At 54.5% G+C, this 20,125-nt stretch overlaps 1 protein-coding gene across 4 annotated transcripts; it reads left to right on the forward strand.

Annotated features, from left to right (window-relative positions):
• Positions 1 to 6,457: 6,457 nt before the first annotated feature.
• Positions 6,458 to 19,085, forward strand: FNDC4 (fibronectin type III domain containing 4). 4 transcript variants are annotated; one of them, XM_064146458.1, is made up of 6 exons: positions 6,458 to 6,619; positions 11,732 to 11,847; positions 12,349 to 12,553; positions 13,836 to 13,925; positions 15,188 to 15,321; positions 17,458 to 19,085. In XM_064146458.1, exons 1-6 carry the CDS (start codon positions 6,547 to 6,549, stop codon positions 17,491 to 17,493), a joined length of 654 nt encoding a protein of 217 aa, XP_064002528.1. In that variant the 5' UTR covers positions 6,458 to 6,546; the 3' UTR covers positions 17,494 to 19,085. The 4 variants fall into 4 exon arrangements, with proteins under 4 accessions (XP_064002528.1, XP_064002529.1, XP_064002530.1 ...); XM_064146459.1 differs by having other exon boundaries at positions 17,461 to 19,085; XM_064146460.1 differs by having other exon boundaries at positions 15,210 to 15,321.
• The last annotated feature ends 1,040 nt before the right edge of the window (positions 19,086 to 20,125 follow it).

Below are 20,125 nucleotides of genomic sequence, written 5' to 3' on the forward strand. Positions count from 1 at the left end.
GGTGAGTGGGGGCACGCGTGGCTGCTACCCTGGATCCTCATCTCAAGGTAGCGAAGTCTGGAGGGGATGTGACACAGCAGGAGAAGAAAGTGGATGATCTTTCCATTGACTCAAACTTTTCCTGACCACCAAAGCTGCACATGAGTGCTGCTTCTCACAGTGGCTTTAGAGGAGGAAGCGATGACCTACAGAGGTACCAGTGGATGTGTTCTGTGGATGGAGTAGGCTGGTGGGATCCCCACACTTTCACCCCAGCCTACAGGGATGTTCTCATTGCTGGAGACATATCTGAGTCTATCACAACACAATGTCTCTGTGATGCCATGGCAAATAATGACAGGGCACCAAGCAGTCAGGATCAGGCTGTGGCTGTCCAAAGGGAAAGGCTGGCAGTGTGGTCCAGCCTGTTTGAGAGTGGTTGGGCCAACACAGGAGCAGATGACAATGGGCATGGCCCTGGCCCCTGCCTCCCAAATGCTGCTATGCTGAATGGAGCAGAGCAGAGTGGACACTTCCAGTCTGCATGCACCAGCTCCAGGACCATGACAGAGCCAAATCACCTGCTGCAGGGACAGGGCAACTCACTGGCAGAGGTGACTGGCACAAGAGTCTGAGCCTGGTAAATTCTGCTCTCTCCAGACAGGATGACTGTGTCCCCACCACATAACAAGAGAGTCTGGTCATCCCTGGCCACCCCTAGTCACCATCCATTTCCTCAGGACTATCCTGTGCAGGAGAGGGAGGTTGCATGCCACCAAACCACTGCCGTGCTTGGTGCATGAAACAGCTCAGTCACATTGGGCTCTTCATTGCATGGGCTGCCCAGTTGAGGCCTTGTCTTGATGTCCAATGTTCCTGAGCTAGTGACAGACCAGCTTTGCACCTTTGCACCCTGCCCCGCGCCACCCTGGCTGCGTACCTGGCCTTGTGGAGCACTGCACAACCAGTGCAGGTTGGTACAGCACCTATGCTGAGCAGAGGCACATGGAGGAGCCAGGCTGGCTGGCAGCCATGCTCCCTCTCCATCCAGGAGCTTCAGCTCTGCTCACAGACATTGGGAACAAATGCAGAATCAGCACAGTGAGCAGATCCTGGTGTCAGCAATGCAGATGGCAATTTGCTGTGGACCTGCCAGAAGCAACACCATGGAGGAGGTGTCAGAGGAAAGGCAGCAAGACGGTCCTTGGTGGAGAGGGGGCTGGAAACCAAACCAGTGTCCTCCCAGTCCAATATCTCCCCAGCCTCACACTGGGAAGAGTGAGTAGCCCTTGGTCTGCATGCAGGCCAGGCCAGTGTGGGCTCAGGTCCTATCCCCAGGCACAGAAGCCATCATTCCGGTCTCTGCAGCAGCGTGGTACATAACTGGCAGCTGCCAAGCACATGAAGAGAAGCTGTCAGCACATCCCCCACAGCTTCATAGCGTCTAGGCTAAACAACCCAGGCTAATTTAGGCTTTCACTGTAAGCTTCTTCTCCCAAATCTCCTTCCTAGGCACCCTCAGGAGAGTTTTCTCTCTGCTTCAAGCTGGCTGGATGCCAATATCAGCACTATCGGGCAGAAAACGAACCAGATCAGGCCTCTTGCAGGGTCCATGTCCATTTCCACAGGTGCACAACCCCTCCTTCTGTGGAAGTCAGTCACCACAGAATAGTTTTCAACAGGGGCTGCAGCACATGCCCAATACCCCACATCCTTTTCCTCAGTGGGGTTAGCATTCCTGCCCTGGGCTCAGTGCTTTGTGCATTTCTCAACTTCATCCTTGCTTTTAGAATGAGCAATAAGGAATACATTTCTTCCCCAGGGGTGCCACAGTGGGCTTTGATAGAGGCTGATTCTGGTTCCCAAGAAAACCAGTTCAGTAATTGCCATCGTTTTTGTGCTCAGTGACCATGATGATACTAGATCAATATATCTGTCAGATCCCTTTTTAGCTTTACTAAGCTCTTGGCTCTGGCTCCTTCATGTGGTGTAAACGACCTGGGAAAGGGCTGAGTGGCAACAGGGTTATCAGTGTATCAATACACAGGACACTCACATCTCAAACACCTTAAGCTGTCTGATTGTGGCATTGTTAAAAGGGTAGAAAAGAACTTGGCAGCCAGGAAAGACTCTAAGGATTTGCAGTGCCACAAATGGTGCTACACACACACACACAGCAAACAATTATTAACTGTTCCTTACAATAGTAACTAGAAAGAGACAGAAGGAATAATTGGGCAGCTGGTCTAAACCCAGCAGAATACATTACTTTTGACATGGCACATAATTACATAGCAGAACTCCTGACTTCACAATACCCTGGGATAATCAAAAAATCAAATGTATGAATGCCTGTTCTTAGCCAGCACTGAATTCCCCAAGCCAATTTTGCAGCAGATGGTAAAAAAAAAAACCACAAACCAAAACCCAGCACCATCACCAAATGAAAGAAACAGAGGAGAATTGAGAATTATTAATGAGTAGCAGAGGGGCCTGCCACACTTCATAAAATTCATGAAGTCTCAAAGGGTGGGCATCCACAACCTAGTGATGGCTCTGAGCTCGTTCCTTAGCTGCAGATAACAGGGGACTCTCCTGCAGCTGCACTGTCAAAAATATCTGTGATACCCTTGTCAACCTGCTACTCTTATCACCAGGGGCTGAGGAGTTAATTCCATCTCCTTAGGAAAGAAACAACATACAGCAGCCAGCACACAGACGTGGCTGAACTGGTATGAATGAACCCACACAAGGTACCTAGGATATCATCTTCTAGTGAGAATAGACAGTGCAGGGCAGCAGCTACAGTGAAGCTGGTGAAAATACATGACAGGAATCAGGGGATATCTCCATGGGAGATGGAGTTTGAGGGTATAGGCGCAGGTCTGGCTTTTGTACCCTCCCTAGCCCTCCTCTAGGTCAGTCTGCAGCTGTTTAAAGGTCAGTGCTTACCTGGAGAAGGCCACCCCAAGTCTCAGCAGCAGCTACTGGCTGTTTCCATGGGCATAATCAGGTCAGAAATGCCCATGGGATGTGGCCAGTAGGAGCTGGAACAGTCAAGATTTCATCCTGGGCAGCATCATTCTGCCACTCTTTGGAGGCAGAACAGGACCTGCACGGTCTCACTGTGTCAGAGTGGAGGACATGGAGAACTGCACAGGCATTCATAAACTTGGTGTTCCTTGGGGAAAAAATTGCACAAGTAGGGTGTCCCAGGATGGGAACCATCACAGAGGTCCAGGATCCCCATGTGAGGGATTGGCTACTGTAGCTCATGTCATGTTAGTTTCTTTCAACACTTGTCCGGGGCTAGTTAGAAGCTGACCAAGGCTTCCACGCATCCATTGCAGGCTTTGTTTAGTCATAGAATCATAGAATCAAGCAGGTTGGAAGAGACCTCCAAGATCATCCAGTCCAACCTAGCACCCAGCTCTGTCCAATCAACTAGATCATGGCACTAAGTGCCTCATCCAGGCTTTGCTTCAACACCTCCAGTCAATAACATTTATGCCCATAACAAGGTATGGGTAGTTTTGGCACAGGCATTTCCTGTATCAGGAGATTTAGGCAGAGTCACCCAGCTGATCTCACACGCAGCAGTCAAGCAGCCAAGGTGGAACTTGTGCCCGTTGCCCTCATGTGGCATTTGCTCACAGGTCAGCTTGTCCTAGCAAAGAGCAGTGAGGCATAGCCATAAGTGCCAGATGCAGATGGGGGTGGAGGGGTGGTCGAGAGGAAAATCACCCTTGAGGGGATGTGTAGGGGAGAGCTGGCTGAACATTGGGACTTACAGATCCTCTTCCAGTAGGCAGGGAGAGGAATGGACCTGAGGCAGGAAGGGCTGTGGGACTGGCAGCCCCAACTGCAGAGGTGAGGATGGGATCTCAAGCCTGCTGTGGGATTTCCCTGCTGACCTCCAGGCACAAGGTGCTGCAAAGCCGATAATGCAGTTCAGATACATTAGCTCCTGATTCGTGACCGCAGATTGCCTCTTGCCTGGCCAAAGCCCTCAGATGCTCCAACGATGATGAAATATGTGTGCAGCCTGAACCCACGGATGGAAATGTTCTCCTCCACTCCCAAAGCACACCTTGCTTCTCCCCGTGCACATCCCCAGAGCAGTGCACAAGGGATGGGATGGAACTAGAGATGGTTGCTAAGCTCCACTCCAGGATTGCCCTGAGTGGCACAGCGTGTCCTTTCCTGTGTCCAGGACAACTGGTCTGAGGGATGTATGGAGCTTGGGATGCCACTCAGCTAACAGCAGTGGCCAGGGGTGGTCAGAGAGAAACTCCCACTGATCACAGCGTGATTCTCCTTTTGTGCGAGCAGCCTGGAGCCTGGGGACAGGACACAAACCCCTAAATCCCTTGAAAGTGGCTTTCAGGGGATGCAGAACAAACTGTCCCACCGTGCTAATGGACACCTGCTTCTCCTCTCAAAGAACAGCTGAGCTTCCAAAAGAATGTCTTTTAGAAGTTACTGTGTCACTTTTGCCTGACCACACCTGTGCAGACCAGAGTCATGTTGGGCAAACCACGGAGTGTTGAGTAGCTGCTGCAGCCAAGGGGCAGCTGGAGAAGCCCTAACCGTGGCACTGGTGAGGAAGCAGACAATGTGTCAGCACTCAAGACATGCTCCAAAGGCTGTGGGATGTGTAGCAAGAGCATACTAAGATATGTCCAGTAAATCATGCAAATGTGTATGTGTTCATGTCATAGGATCATAGAATCAACTAGGTTGGAAGAGACCTCCAAGATTATCCAGACCAACCTAGCATCCAGCCCTGGCCAATCAACCAGACCATGGCACTAAGTGCCTCAGCCAGGCTTGGCTTCAACACCTCCAGGCACAGCAACTCCACCACCTCCCTGGGCAGCCCATTCCAATGCCAATCACTCTCTCTGACAACAACTTCCTAACAACATCCAGCCCCAGCACAACTCCAGACTGTGTCCCCTTCTTCTGTTGCTGCTTGCCTGGCAGCAGAGACCAACCCCACCTGGCTACAGCCTCCCTTCAGGTAGTTGAGTTGCAGACAGCAATGAGGTCAGCCCTGAGCCTCCTCTTCTGCAGGCTGCACACCCCCAGCTCCCTCAGCCTCTCCTCACAGGGCTGTGCTCCAGCCCCTCACCAGCTTTGCTGCCCTCCTCTGGACACCTTCCAGTTCCTCAGCATCTCCAGAACTGGACACAGTATTGCCTATAACATGTATATGTTTCTGTATGTAACACATGTATGTTACAGCAGGAAGCAGGCAAAGTCATGGCACTGACAACAACCGGAGATAAAGTAGCAGCTTATTATGCAGGTAAAATAACTCACCATCCCTGGGGGTCTTCAAGAAAAGCCTAGATGAGGCACTTAGTGCCATGGTCTAGTTGATTGGTTAGGGCTGGGTGATAGGCTGGACTGGATGATCTTGGAGGTCTCTTCCAACCTGGCTGATTCTATGATTCTATGATCTACTAAAACACAAGCAAAACAAGTTCTAGAAGTCAGTTATGGACTAAACCAAGCATGCTACTAAGGCAGTGACTCAGTGTGCAGGAGGAAGGACCAAACTTAGGCCATTTGAGTTAGTGCAACAGTATGAGGAGAGGCTGTTTGACATCAGCACACGCAGCTGCTCATGTGCAGAGGAACTGGTGCAGCGAGCAGTGTGGGATGAACCAGGTGTCCTGCTGTGGGTACAGCAAGTGAACAGTTAGTGCTGCACCCGTGGCCCCAGAAGCCCTCAAAGGTCCTGGAGACTGACACCTCCATTTGCACAGTTCCTTGTCACTCTTCACACATCAGTGCCACCACGGCAGGACAGAGCATGCAAGCAGCAGCTGCGAGATGCTGAGAAAGCATCCTGGTGCAGTGGGATGTGCTTTCACCGGACGTGCTACTGTGGGGCACGCTGTCATGGAAAGGTACGATGGAACATACGGCTGTGGGACCTGCTGTCGCGGGAGATGTGGCACTTGATGCCAACCCGCAGGGCAGGAGCCATGGGCCTACAGAACAAGACAAGGGTGTGTGAGGGGAGACACAGGAGGAGAAGCCACGCAGAGAGGGCTGTTGTGTAATGAGAGACACGTGAACCCACCGCCCGAGGGAAGACCGCATGAGGAGAGTCCACGCTGGGGCTAACTGGCGGTGCAGCATAGGGTGGCACTGCTGCTGCAGGTACATGTCGAGGGGCACTGGCGGCTACTAGGGGACCACTAGGGGTTACTGGGAGTGGCACAGGGTACCGCACTGGTGGTTACGAGGGCACGGCCAGAGGTGGGGGCAGCACTGGCGGTTTGAACGGTACGGCGCCGGGCAGCACCGGTGATTTTCGGAGGATCGGCTCGGGAGGCGGCGCTGGCGGTGCGGGGTGGTCCGGCCGGGGGCGGGCTGCAGCCGCTGCGGTGCTGCTCAGGGGGCGGTGCCGGGCCGGGAGGGGAGGGCCGGGCCCGGCCGCCGTTCCGCCCCCCCGGCGCTGCGGCCGGGGCTCGGCCCCACTCCGTCCCGCGGCGCAGAGAGCCGGGCCGGTGCCAGGGCTGCTGCCCGGGCCGGGGCCGCCGGCCCGCCGCCATGGCTCGCTTCTCGGCCTTCCTTAACCCTGTCCTGGTGCTCTTCAGCTGCGACCTCTGCCTCGTGCGAGCCAGTAAGTGCGGCCGGTCCGGGGCCAGGGTCCGAACTGGGGTAGGGGGTCGGGGCTTGGCCGGGGCGGCGGACCTGGAACCCCCCCGCTTCCCGGGGGCTCGGCGGTGGCGCGGGCTGGGCGCTCCCCCGGGCGCACCGACCTGGGCTGTCCGCTACCCTTTGTCGGACCCTGCTGTGGCATGGAGTCCCTGGCCGGACCTTCTCGCTGTCTGGCCCCGGCATCGCCTTGACCGCGACCCCATGGGCTCTGGCCCGGCCCTTCCGGCCCCGGGGCACCCCTCAGTGCCTCCAGGCGAGCCATTCCCGCGTCCGTGCCGCGTCCTCTCCCCGAGGAATGATGTGCGATCGTGCGGAGGGCATCGGTCTTCCCGGGGGCACCCAGAGCCGCCTCCTGCGGCTCTGGCTCCCGAAGCCTCCCACCTCCGAGCCAGACAGTGCGGGAACGCGGGTCAAAGGAGGGTTCCCCGTCTCCCATTCCTGCCGCTCAGCAGCGAGTCCCGAGTGCACCAGCGCAGGGGCTCGGGGATGCTCCGGTGCTGTCGGCTGACTCTGAGCTGTTCCTTGGCTGGCAGGGTCCCTGCCCACCTTCCTGTCGTGCTGCCTCTGGGCCAGTGCTTGCTGAGACGCTGAGGTCTGTCGCACCCAGGGTGCCGCTGTGCTTTCTACCTTTGACTGTCTGAACGATCCGGTGTCAGTGGCAGCCGTCTGCTGTCTGTCTGCTCCTTGTCAGGTCACTGATCTACTCAATGGAATTGCGAGTACCGGACACGTTCTGCCGTGTTTTCAGCCTCCTTGCAAAATGTTCTCAGGGGCCTGACGGATTCAGGGACAAATGCCAGGGTTATTAAAAAGGGGCCACTTATTTTTAGATGTGCAAGCAGATGCTCTTCTCCCTGCTGCAGGGCTAAGTTGGGCAAACATCTGGATGTCCTTGAGCAGCAGCCCCAAGGACGTGGGCTGATGGACAGGCGAGGTCCCCTCTCCGGAACCACAGCAGGATGGAAAGGGCTTTGCCCCATCTCTGCGCAGCCCCACATCTGACAACAGATGCGGGGCACCCGCAAAGCCAGGTCACATGGCAGACCCAGTCCAGCGCTCATGGGCCAACTCTGCTGCCCAGCCTCAGAGGGACCAGCTCTTCTCACCTCTTCAGCAGACCTGCGAGGAATGCTGTGCAACGCCAACAGCACAAGGGGCGTGCCAGACCTTAAGGCAGTGATTGCTCTTTCTCTGGTTGTGCCCATTTCTTCAGTATGGCTTTAATCAAAAATGTAGCTGGATAACTTACAAACGATGCGGAATCATTAGCAATTAATGTATTGGCAGGGTTAACCGTGGCGTGCTTTGCCCAGAGAGCCCTGCAGGGTGTTGTAGCATCTTGGCTTTAAGAGTTGGCTTCAGAGAGTGTGCTTTCTGCAGCCCTTGCATTCACAGATCTTTATGACAACAACTCTGGCATGAATCGGCTCTGACCTCAGCTGCAGAGCAGGCTGGAGAATGTTAGGCTTAACTTGGGGACCATATGCAAAGCATTCTTTGGTGTGGGCTGTCTTGTCATAAATTTCAGTGAGGTCTCATCTTCCATATCCTTGGGACTGGACACTGACTGATGTTTCTAGGGTCAATTTCTCTAGTTTTGACTTGTGAACCTACTCATCCTGTGTCTTCCTACCAGGTGTGCAAATCCTGTGTACTCAGAGCTGTCTTTTCTGCAGGTTGCTGGCCTGCAGACTGACCAAGGAACATTTGTTTCTCTAATGAAAAACCACTGCCTGAACATGACTTCAAGTCTTGCAGGTTCATATCTGACTGCCTGGAGCCTGCACAAAGCATGGTTATAACGCATGAGGTCTGAGGCACTAACTGGCCATATGCACTGTGGCTCTGCCGTGACCCTTCTGTCCTCTCACCCTCTCTTCTCTCCACTTGAGAAAGTTGGGGGTTGGCTCTGAGTGTTAACAGCAGATCATGCTGGCTTTGAATCTTTGCAGTCTGATGCTGGGGTGCTGTCCCTCCAGGATGTTCTTCTACTGCCAGTGAGTGAAGGCACCAGAGCCTTTGCAAGCTCTGGTGAAGCACAGTTCAACAAATACTGCTGGCCCCACATGGGCCCTGCAGCACAGCTCACGTCATGGAGTGACTCAGCCCTAGGACCGTATCTTGGCACCCCCAGTGTGAAAACCCAGGCTGGGCTCCTTGAAGAAGCAAAAAAAATTCTTGTGCAGAGCAAGGAGCCTGCCACAAGTTCCATCCATGGACTTCTCCATCACAGAGATGTCAGATCCTGCCTTTAATTTCCTCACACACACTTAATGGTTGGAGAGTGTAATAGCCCTTTTGGGCATTGGTCAGACGTCTTCTCGTTCTTTTAGATGTAAAAAACTCCTTGATTTATTTCTGTAGATGCATCCTGTGAAGTAGCAGGTCCTGTTCTTGTCCTGAGGCCAGCTGGCAGGTTCTGGTTCACATCCATCACACTAAGTTCATGAGTTCCAAAGAGGAGAGAACGTCAATGCTGCTGATTAGGAACAGTTCATGGCTCATGCTAAGTCCTGAGCCATGCTGTGGCTGGTTCAAACCAATGCAGTTCCCAGGGGCAACTGCCACTCTCTGCCACCAAATTCCTGGGCTATTCCTCACCCTTTTGCTACTGTACTGATAGTCTTGAACAACTGTCCTTATGCTTTACAGCTTAGATGGTAGCCATGCAGCAGACTTTCAGACTGACTGTGGATGGAACAGAAAAACAGAGCACATCCACTCTGAGCTCTGCTATGCACAGAAGACACTTGCCCCAGTCAGGGCTCAGGTCTGGGGTCTGCAGCCGTGTTCAGCAGGTTTTGCTGTTGAAAGATGAGGGTGTGATAGTAGGACCTGGCTCAGTGACACCATCTCAGGTCGATGAACCAGATTCCATGGGAAAAACACCATGAGATAAAGGGTGTTTGACTGTATCTTTAGATCCTTTCCAGTTTCCCTGCCTCCTATTCTGAAATAGAAGGTCTAGCATTCTGTGATGTCCTTGTTCTTGTTGTCTCCAATGACTGCCTCTTGGTGACGTGGCAGGCTTCTGTTGGGGATGCACTCAGCCACAGTGTCTCTGTGAGAACATTTTATCTGTGCTCAAAGGGGAACTTCCTATGTGTCTTAACTGCCCGTGCCAGACCACAACCCTGGATTTCTCTCAGTGGGAATCACAGCCTTGTCCTGGTTGTATCTGGGGCTGACTACATTCAAATTTGATAAGACGAGAGGAAATGTCCTCACATTGCACCAGGGAAGGTTTAGGTTGGACATGAGGAACAATTTCTTCCCCAAAAGGGTCATCAAGCCCTGGAACAGGCTGCCCTGAGCAGGGGGAGAGTTGGCATCCCTGGAAGGATTTAAAAGCCATGTAGATGTGGTGCTGAGGGATGTGGTTTAGTGGTGACCTGGCAGTGCTGGGTTAATGGTCAGACTCAATGATCTTAAAGATCTTTTCCAACCTAAATGTTACTATAATTCCATGAATTTAAATGTGAATTAAAGCTGACATTTCCTTGTCGTTCTGAGGTGATTGGTGGTGGTGAGGTTGTGGTTGGTAGTTGTCTTTTTTCTTGTTCTCAGGTGCCCTCTGGGACTCTTTGTCTATCTACATAAATCACAGTGTTGAATTTGTGCTACACAAAGCAGCTGGTAGAAGGGCATTGACTTGTTTACAGGCAGAGAGGGCACATGAATGGCAGACTGACATGCTCCTGTGCCTAACTTCCAGACAGAATTTGGCTTTGTGTGCAGGTCTGTGTACCTGGGTAGGATCCTGCCATGCTCTTAGTGCTGTGAAATCTCAGAATGGTGATAGTGCAGACCATGGGTCAACCAGGCCAACTTTCTGAAGGAGAGCAAGAGCTGAGCATTGCTGCTGCTTTGCAGCCAATGGCATCACACTGCTGGGAACAACAGCCTTGCACTGGGTTTTCTTCCCAACTCTGGAGGAAGGAGTAGTGCCAGGCAGATGAGATCGCCAGATTAAATTGCATAGTGTGTTTATTCCAAGCTGCCCCATTTTTCTGTCACAGTTGATATATAAATACTGTATCTGAAACTGCTTCCTACGCGGTTCTGGGTGGTGTGCCAGGCGTTGGTGATGTGTGCATCCAGGGGCAGCCCCAGAATTTAAAGGAGCCTGATTCTTACCATTGAAGAACTGCATTAATGTAGGATTCTTTTGGACTTTCTGGACACTACAGGAAGCAGGACTTCCTTGCCAAGAATGTGCCCAGGCTGTGCAGGAGCATGTCATGCCAGGCAGCCCCTCTTCTGCTCGTGCTAGGGCTCACTGAAATAAACTTTCCTGCAGATGAACATCTGAGCAGCAGTGAAGGTACCTCAGACCTACAAGTAGGTGCCCTCATGAATGTCATTTTTCTCTCTGATAGCAGAGTCTCTGCAGCACCCTGAGACAGGCTGCAGGGACTTGTCTTTTCATGTGATTTTCAGCTGCAAGGCCTCATTAAATTGCCACGACAGCCTCTTAAACGTCTTTCCTTTTTTTCTGCTCAGGACAGGCTTTCATTCATTTCTGGTTTTGATGTCTGCAAGGTGGAAGGATCCTACTAGGGCACTTCATATCTTTAACTGGGTCTGCCAGCCTCAGCACATGGTTGGCATTGTGAATCCCCTTGAGGTGGGACACATGTTATGAGCAGTGGGCTGTGTCTGCCACCACAAGTCCTTGAGAGAGAAGCCAGTCAGATGCCTCGTGATCTTGTCTTCCTTCCCTGCTGCAGGATACTGCAGAGGGTGAGATGTGCAGCTGATGAGACCGGGGAGTGGCTGCCCAGGCGCAAGGTAGCTCTGTGACACATCCCCACCCCACATCAGCCTGAGGAGCACCATGCCCTGCATGTTTGGCTGCTGGCAGAGGCTCATCCTTGTGCCCAGACCGTGTCAGTCCTCTCCAGGGATAAATTTGCTGGAGAAGCTGCTCCCTGTAACCCTGGCCAGTGTGCTGCCACAGGCAGACATTGAAGAGGCCACTCCATGTTGGTGTGCAAGGGCAAGTGCCTGTTCTGAGATGTCTTCTTTTGCCTCTTTCCTCTGCCTTGCCTTGGTCCATCCCTGGCTCACCTAGACAGGCCACCGTCCCCTGTCAACGTGACTGTGACACAGCTGAAGGCAAACTCTGCTACAGTCTCTTGGGACGTCCCAGAAGGAGATGTGGTCATTGGCTATGCCATCTTACAGCAGGTATGCAGGCTCTGTCTCTACATTATCTCTCACTAATTACTAGTGTGCTGCTATGTCAGCCCTGTTCCTGCAGTTTTGAGTTCCTCTGGCACCTGTCTGAGGACACCTCTGCTGTTGAGCAGCCCTTGCTTGGGCACCCTGTCTGACCCACTTATCCTGGTGGGAGGCAGCAGACCACGGGTGGCTATGCCTCCAGCAGCTTCCCTGTTATCTCTGGATAAGGATGGTGCTCTAGCCATGGCGTAACCCTTCTTTGCTTGCCTTGCTCTGCCTCCACAGCCCCAGATGATGGTGGCTCCTCCAGGGAGGAGCCTGGCACTCAGGCTGCACAGGGATGCTGCATAGCAAAGTACTGGCCAGCCTAGCCCACCCCAGAGGTGGACGGTTGCCCGGGAAGGGAGGAGTGAGGGCAGTGTGCCCAGCATAGCCCTGCAGAGCGGGGCCTGTGCCTGGTACAGCAGGGAGCAGCCTCCTGGGGATGACAGCTCTTCACTCCGACAGCGGCAAGACGGACAGATGCAGCGCTTCATCCGGGAGGTGAACACCACCAACCGGGCCTGCGTGCTGTGGGACTTGGCGGAGGATGCCGACTACATCATCCAGGTGCAGAGCATCGGCCTCTACGGAGAAAGCCAGGCCAGCAAGCGCGTCCACTTCCGCACCCTGAAGGAGACCGACCGCCTCCCTTCCAACAGCTCCAACCAAGGTGAGGCAGCTCCTTCCCACTTGCCCTGGTGCTGCTCCAACCAAGGTGAGGCAGCTCCTTCCCATTTGCCCTGGTGCTGCTCTAACCAAGGTGAGGCAGCTCCTTCCCACTTGCCCTGGTGATGCTCCAGCCAAGGTGAGGCAGCTCCTTCCCACTTGCCCTGGTGCTGCTCTAACCAAGGTGAGGCAGCTCCTTCCCACTTGCCCTGGTGCTGCTCTAACCAAGGTGAGGCAGCTCCTTCCCACTTGCCCTGGTGCTGCTCCAACCAAGGTGAGGCAGCTCCTTCCCACTTGCCCTGGTGCTGCTCTAACCAAGGTGAGGCAGCTCTTTCCCATTTGCCCTGGTGCTGCTCTAACCAAGGTGAGGCAGCTCCTTCCCATTTGCCCTGGTGCTGCTGGTGGGACCACACCTGGACATCTCCACAGCACGCAGGCAGGGATCCAGCAGCCAGCAAGGAAGGTACTGCATTAGCAAGCAGGCTGCATGGGATGCACAAGGTCATAATGGGTAGCAGGGCTGTGCAGCTGCTCTTGTTCCCATGAGAATGTCCACGAGCCCTGGTTTACAGCCCTTCTGTCCCAGATCGCAGCACCCTATTCAGCTAAGCAGTCTGTGGCCAGCACAACTGCTACAGCCTACTTCGATCCTGCCCGTAGGAAAATTCTGGACAGGCTTTTGGATCTCACAGCCTGCAAGCTACCAAAGGACAAATTACAGAGCTTCACTGTTTCCTTTCCGACTCAGTCCATGTTGTGCCTTCTTGCCTTGGGGTTAGCTATATGCTGTTCCGTGAGGGATGATCTGAAAATCCAAGAGAGATGATGCCCAGAGAGGTTCCACTAGGCACGGAGGTCTGTCTGAAGTGCTAGGCATAAGAAGGAGGCTTGAGAAGAGTACAACAGGGCAAGCAGATGGCTTACTTTCTTCAGTGTTTATGTGTTCAACTCAGGGCTTCCCTAACCTGCTCTGCTCCCCGCATGGATTAATCCTATGCCTAATGCTGTCCCTACTGGAACCCAGACGAGCTGTTAGAATCCCTGGCTGCCTTTGGTAGTGAGGATAGGTTATCTGACACAGGAGAGCCACAGGTTGCTTGTCTTCCTCCTAGCCAAGATGTCATCCCATACCCGTCCTTGTTTGGGAGAGATGGGACTCTCTCCTCTGGAGCTCTCCCTCGGATCCCCAGAGCACTCCCTCAGATCCCCAGGTGTTGCTGGTGCCGAAGTAGGTTCTCGTGGGTTGGTATCTGCTGCCAGCCCTGCCTGGGTTCTCTTCTCTGCAGGTGATATCACCATGGAAGGGCTGGACAAAGACAGGCAGCTGCAGACGGGGGAGATTATCATCATTGTGGCTGTGCTGCTCATGTGGGCAGGTGAGTGCCACTAGCAGTGTTCCAGCAGACTGAGGCAGAGGCACGGTCCAGGGTCCACAAAGAGGATGGGGCTCAAGATAGCGCAGAAGCATAGTGGTGCAGGTCTGTCAGCCATTCCAGTAACTCCACTGAGGTTCTCTAGAAGCTTGAGCCAGTGAGGTAAAAGGAGCAAGCGTGGTCACTCAGCAGTGATGAGCATGTGGGCTGGCTGGCCTGACTGCTGGGCAGGAAGAGCATGAGACATGTGTGGGACAAGGTGAAAATGTTCCAGCTGCTGTGAGCCATCATGTAACTTGGGCCTTGTCTGGCTTGCGTGATGTCTGATAACATCGCTGTGCTGGCTGGGAGTGACTGTGCCTCAGTCTGCTAGAACTGTGAGATGGGTGATGTGCTGCTGCCCAGCAGCCTGTTAAAGCCAGAGCAAGTTGACCTTGGAGCAAGAAAACCTTGGAGAGAACAGTCAGCTCCTGACTGGTCACATGCAGCTGCTGCAAATGGGAAGTCATTATCCCCTGCTCCCTTCCCAATAAATGCCAGTTCTCTAGTGGCATCTTGCAGGCATCTCTCCATGCCCTGGCCTTGAATACTTTCCCAGTGCACTGGCAGAGAACACAAGATGGTTGCTGCAAGCTTAACCCTCACGTAGGTTGGTGTGTCAGTGCCAACAGGGAGTGATCAGCCTAGTCTGTGGGTGGCTGTGACAATGCTTTGTTCTTTCCCTGCATTCGACACATCTGCTGATGACAGCTCACAGCACTGCTCCAGCATCCCAGGTCCAGGGACCCCAGATGCGGGACATGTGCTGCATGTGATAAGTGCTGTAACATGGTGACAGTGACCAGCCCCACGGCTGGATTGCAGGACAGCACAAAGCCAAGGCTAGGCTATTGTGAGGGTCCCAAGTACTGGGCTAGCAGCTTCAGTGCCTTTCAGGAGGTACTCAGCTGCTCACTGGCCTCTGGGCTGTCCCGTTCTGAGTGATTCAATATCTGCTTTTGACCTCAGCCCCCTAAGCTGTGGGCACCTCACAGCTCACCTGTGCCCCAATGTGTGTCCATGCCTCATCTGCCCAAGGAGACTGGCCTGGCTACACATGCAGAGGTGCCTGGCATGGTCCAGCCTGACATGGATGGAGGAGTTGGGTGACCAGCACCCCAGGGTGCCCTGGTCACCCTGGAGGTGCTCTCCATCCAGGATGCTGTGGGGAGGGATGGCAGGGCACAGCCAGTGTGAAGGAGTCCTTCATCCCCTGTCTTTCACAGCGGTGATCGCCCTCTTCTGCAGACAGTATGACATCATCAAGGATAATGACTCCAATAACAACAAGGAGAAGACAAAGCCGTCCTCAGAGCACAGCACGCCAGAGCGACCTAGTGGAGGGCTGCTGCGGAGCAAGGTGAGTGGGGAGGGCTGCCAGGTGGGATGGTGTATGACATCTGCTGTGGCCTGCTGCCTGGACAGGATGTCTCTCTCCAGAAACAAAATCACTCCAGCTCACACTTGCCTAAAACCAGGGTGTTTAGGGTGCAGTGAGCCTTAGTCTCACTGAGGCAGTGTCTGCACCCCATGAGGAGAAGCACTGAAAGAGACAGCAGCTGGTATGGCTCTCCCATCACAGTGTCTGTTTCCTGTCACAGCCTCTCCAAGCTGCACCTCTGCTCCTTTTCTGCATCCAGTGTACAGGTCTAGCTCTTGCCTCTTCAGGACAAACTAGGCAGCTCTTATGGTTTCTGTACTGGTCTCTTGTTGCTCACTTTCTGCCTTCACTGAGACCTCCTCCAGGCCATCACCACACAAGTCATAGTTGGGGCAATTAACCAGGCAGGAATTATAAAAGATGTAGTTACTTTTATTTCTGGAGAGCCCTGCCCTGCCCACAACTCTATACAAATGAGTTACATTTGGGCTCTAATTTGGTCAGGAAAATCTTCCAAGGATGCTTCTGGGCAATTCATTCATTTAGGAGAATCAGAATAATTGGAAAAGTTTAGCCACAAAATGGCTTTGCCTCACTCACAAATAGGCAGCCTGGAGCCCTAGGGAATGTCTGTGCTGCTCACTGCAGTGGAGTAGGAATTTCAAGATAGTCCCTGGCTCCTTTGTGGCAGTGTTGGAAATGCTCAGCCCTTGGGAGGCTTCTGGATCTTCCCAAGATGCTGGGAAAGAGGCAGAGGATCTCTGACCTGATCCTGGTTCCTCTTGGCATGGAGGTTTGCAGGGGTGCAGGCAGCATCTCCTGCAGCTGTGCACAGAGCACCATGGCAGTGGCACTGCTTGCCATGGTGTGAGGCACTTAAATGCCTTCTCCTGGGAAACTTGAGGCACTTGAGTTTCCAATTAGTTCAAGCCCAAAATATCAGGGCTAAGCTGATCTGAAGCATGAGGCAGAGCAGAACAGGTTGTCCAAGAGCAGTGAGGCAGAGGCAGCTCTACCTTAGGCAGAGGCAGCTCTGTGAGGCAGAGGCAGCAGCAGAAGCAGCTCAACTGCTTGCAGCTTAGCTCTGTTGCTATGACTTACCCCTGTGCAGAGGCTCCTTTGGCCACAGAGATTCACCAACCAAAATGGCATCTGCACAACTGACCATGTTAGGTGAGCCTAGGGCTTGCTCACCCTTGTTTGGGCAAGACACCAAGTACGTAAACACCTGTGGGTACCTGTTTATCACTTTGGAAGGGGACATAATGGCCCAAGCCTTTGTTTTCCCCTTGCCCTTGCTCCCCTTCAGCAGAAGGGTGGGGCAAGCCAGGACATCTAATAGGCCTATTAGCCTGACAGGACAAATGGTTTAGGTTGGAAGGGACCTCAAAGATCATCCAGTTCCAACTCCTGCCATAGGCAGGGACACCTCCCACTAAAACAGGTCACTCAAGGCCTCATCCAGCCTGGCCTTGAACACCTCTAGGGAGTGTGAGGAAGGACCACAGAGCCCCTTCCTCAATCTAATGGAGCTACTGTTCTGGTCTGGGGATAGGGAGGGAACAGCACTTCCATCTAGCAGCACTGCACACTTCTGTGCTTTGTGAATTCTCTGCCCAATGGCAGATGTCCTCCTACCTCCCTCTCTTCTGTTTTCTGCTCTGACTCTGCTCCTGTCCAAGGGCATCAGGTGCAGAGTAGACCAGGGAGAAGTTCCCAGCCATCTCTAAGTCACGGAGGTTGACAAGTGTGGGGTAGGGGCGTGGTTTACCCAGCACAGCAGTGAGCAGGGAGTGAGCTTCCTGGGGAGGTAAGTGTGTGTTTGAAGGGGCTCACCAGCTGCAGGTGATGGAATTGAGCCGCCAGAGCCTTTGTGCCAAGAGAGCCCATCCGAGCCAAAGGAAGGCACTTCAGGTCAGCTCCCTTGGTATGAGGGAAACACTGAAGCTGGGTCTCTGATCCAGCTGACCTACCCTCATCTCTGGGCAGAGGCTCAGCCCCAGCCCTTCTGCAGAGATGTGCTGCTCTCGGTGCAGGGGAGGCTGGGGACGTGCCGTGGGTCTGCACCCCAGGGGCTCACAAAGCGGAGCGGTACAGCAGGTGTTTCTCTCACAGAAGAAGTCTCCCTCAGTCAATATAATCGAGGTGTAAGCTCTGCACCCACGGTCCTGGGCATCCTGCCAGAGCCACAGCAGGCCTTGGAAGAGGAGGCAGCAGGCCCCGGCTGGACCCCTGCATGCGAAGATCCGAAGATCCGCGTATCCGCACTCGCGCTTCCCGAGGGCTGCGCATGGAGCTGGCGCCCAGCCCTGCCCGCGGCCCTGCCCGCGGCCCTGCCCGCGGCCCTGCCCGTCTCCACGCCTGGCCCCGCTCCCTTGCCACTGCGGAGCAGGGCGGGGGGCACACCGCCAGCCCGGGGATGATTCCCAGGGCACAGATGGGCTGGCTGGAGGGCAGGCAGTGTCCCTGTGCACCAGCTTGGCCAAAGGCCTGAGTGCAACCGCCTGGCACCGGCTGCCTGCCCAGCAACTGCCCTGCAGCAGCTCTTGCTCTTGGCCCCAGTGTCTGCCTACAGAGCAGGAGCTGCTCCCCTTCTGGCCCCACGGCTGAGATGATGGGGCAAGGGTAGACACTGGCCGTGGTGCTGCCAGGGATATCATGGCCAGGTGGTAGGAGGGTTTGTGGGCTTGGGCCCAGAATGGATCCCTGCTGAGAACAGGGCTCCACTGCGCTCCATCATTGCCATGCAGGGACTTGAAGGCCTCTCCTAGCTGCAGGGGATAAAGACATGAATAAGCATGAGGAGCTGAGGAGCTGGCACTGCCACCGTGCCTGGCCAGCATTGGAGCCTGTGGGCAGGGCAGGGATTGCCAGCAGGAGCCATCCCATGGGGTGGAGTGAGCCCCACAGGGCTGTGGAGGCCAGCAGTGGCTGAGCATGGCTGTGGCTTTGCCACTTCCCTGATGTGGCTCAGTCCTGGCACATTATGGGTTGCTGAGCACTGCCTGGACTAGAGTGCAGGGTGAGGCCCAGCAAGGTCCTGCTGGGCTCAGCAGGATGTGTGCTGCAGAGCTCATCACCACTCTGGGGACAACCTCAGCTTCTGACAGTGTCACATCCTGCTGCTGGCGCCTTCTGCATGGCCACTGTGGATGTGCCCTCTCTCCTGGTGCTGGCCCTAGGTTGGCTGATGTGACACAGAGCTGCTGGCAAATGCTGGCTCTGAGTGTTCAGAGCTGGTGGATCACTCACTCTTATGTGTCCACTTTACCTGCTCACATGAGGAAAATGTGAGCCTTCGACTGCCCTGGGGCCAGTGACTGTCTGGTGGTGATGTCTGGATGGTGCTTGTTTGCTCCCCAGAGCCTGCAGGCAGCAGTCCCTGACCAAGTACCTGCTCTGTGCCCGAGGCTGAGGCCAGGCCCAGGCATCCCTCTTGCAGTGGTGAGGGAAGAGGGTGATGTGAGAAGGCTTTTTGCTGCAGATAGCAGCTGCTGCCCTGGCTGCTGCTCTCCCTCTGTACTCTGCTCTGTGGCCTGTCACCAAGCTGGGTGCTGACTCTGCAGCCCTGGACTCTAGCATCACAGGATCCAGTGTCTTCCAGGAATAAACCTCCCAGTAAAGCACTTTCAGGACTCTTCCTTCCAGGTGCTGCTCAGCTCTTGCTGCAGGATGAGGTGAGGATGGGACAGGATAAAAGACTCCCTGTGGCAAGGTCTTTTCAATAAAAGCATCCTGGCTCAGTGTTGCCTCTGGGGCGTTGTGTTTGTGCCTGTGTTTACCAGCACTCCCCAACACATGTGCCTGGCACTAAGGAGACCTGTCCCTGCCGTGTGACAGCTGCAGGTCTTCTGAGGATGTCCTGCACACCTCCAGCCCTTGAGGGAGGGCCAGTGCTGCAGCTGGGCCGTGTCATGCTGCTGGACAAGCTGCAGTTACCACCTGCCCCACTACGGATGGCATCGCAGCTGTGTTCTCTGCACAACAGAACAGGCTGCAGGGCGCAGAACCAGCCAGGGCCAGAGTCCAGCAGGCTGCTGTCTAGAGGGGGCTGTGCTGCTCCCTGCTCAGGTGAGAAGCAGGGTACTTGAGGAGGAAAGCACCATGGTGGTGGGGTACAGGTGCTGCTGGGCTGTAACTTGAGCTCCAGGGAGCACAGTGGCTCCAGAGAAACAAACCACCTTGGTTTACTGTCTAACTTCTGGGTTTTTTTAAGGCAGTGCATTAAAAGAACTAGGGCTACCAGAATGCCAGCCTTTGCCCAAGCCTCAACAGAGTGCCAGCCTTCCCCACAGCCCCTGCCACCACCACCAGCTGGGAAATGGGCTCAGCCAGCCCAGGCCACACTCTGAGTCCTGCTCTACTGGGGTTATCAGTGCCAGCAGACTCAGAAAGGGAGACGTGCTGTAGTGTGAGAGGAACCCAGAAGCAATGTCCCCACCTGGCGAGCAGCTGCAAGCTGCTACTTGGAGGAAGCAGACATCCTGCTGGCTGCAGCCTCCCCTGTGCTGGCTGGGGAAGGAGACCAAGGGCATGGCATACCTGTGTGTCCATACCACAGTCAGGCATGCAGCAGGACAGAGGCACCCCAAAGCAGTAGGCACGTGGGGAGAGGTAGAGACCTGCTGGCACACAGGGGCTTGTGTCCTCCCTGACTGGCATCAGCAAGGCCAGTTCCTGGTGGGCCACATAACATTTGCAGTGCTCAAGACACACAAGCACAGCCTGGACCAGCACCCCCCACCTAAGGACCACCCTGAGCCCTCAGAGCCCTCAGCAAAGG

The sequence above is a fragment of the Pogoniulus pusillus genome, chromosome 7, assembly GCF_015220805.1.
Source record: "Pogoniulus pusillus isolate bPogPus1 chromosome 7, bPogPus1.pri, whole genome shotgun sequence".
Lineage (NCBI taxonomy): Eukaryota > Metazoa > Chordata > Aves > Piciformes > Lybiidae > Pogoniulus > Pogoniulus pusillus.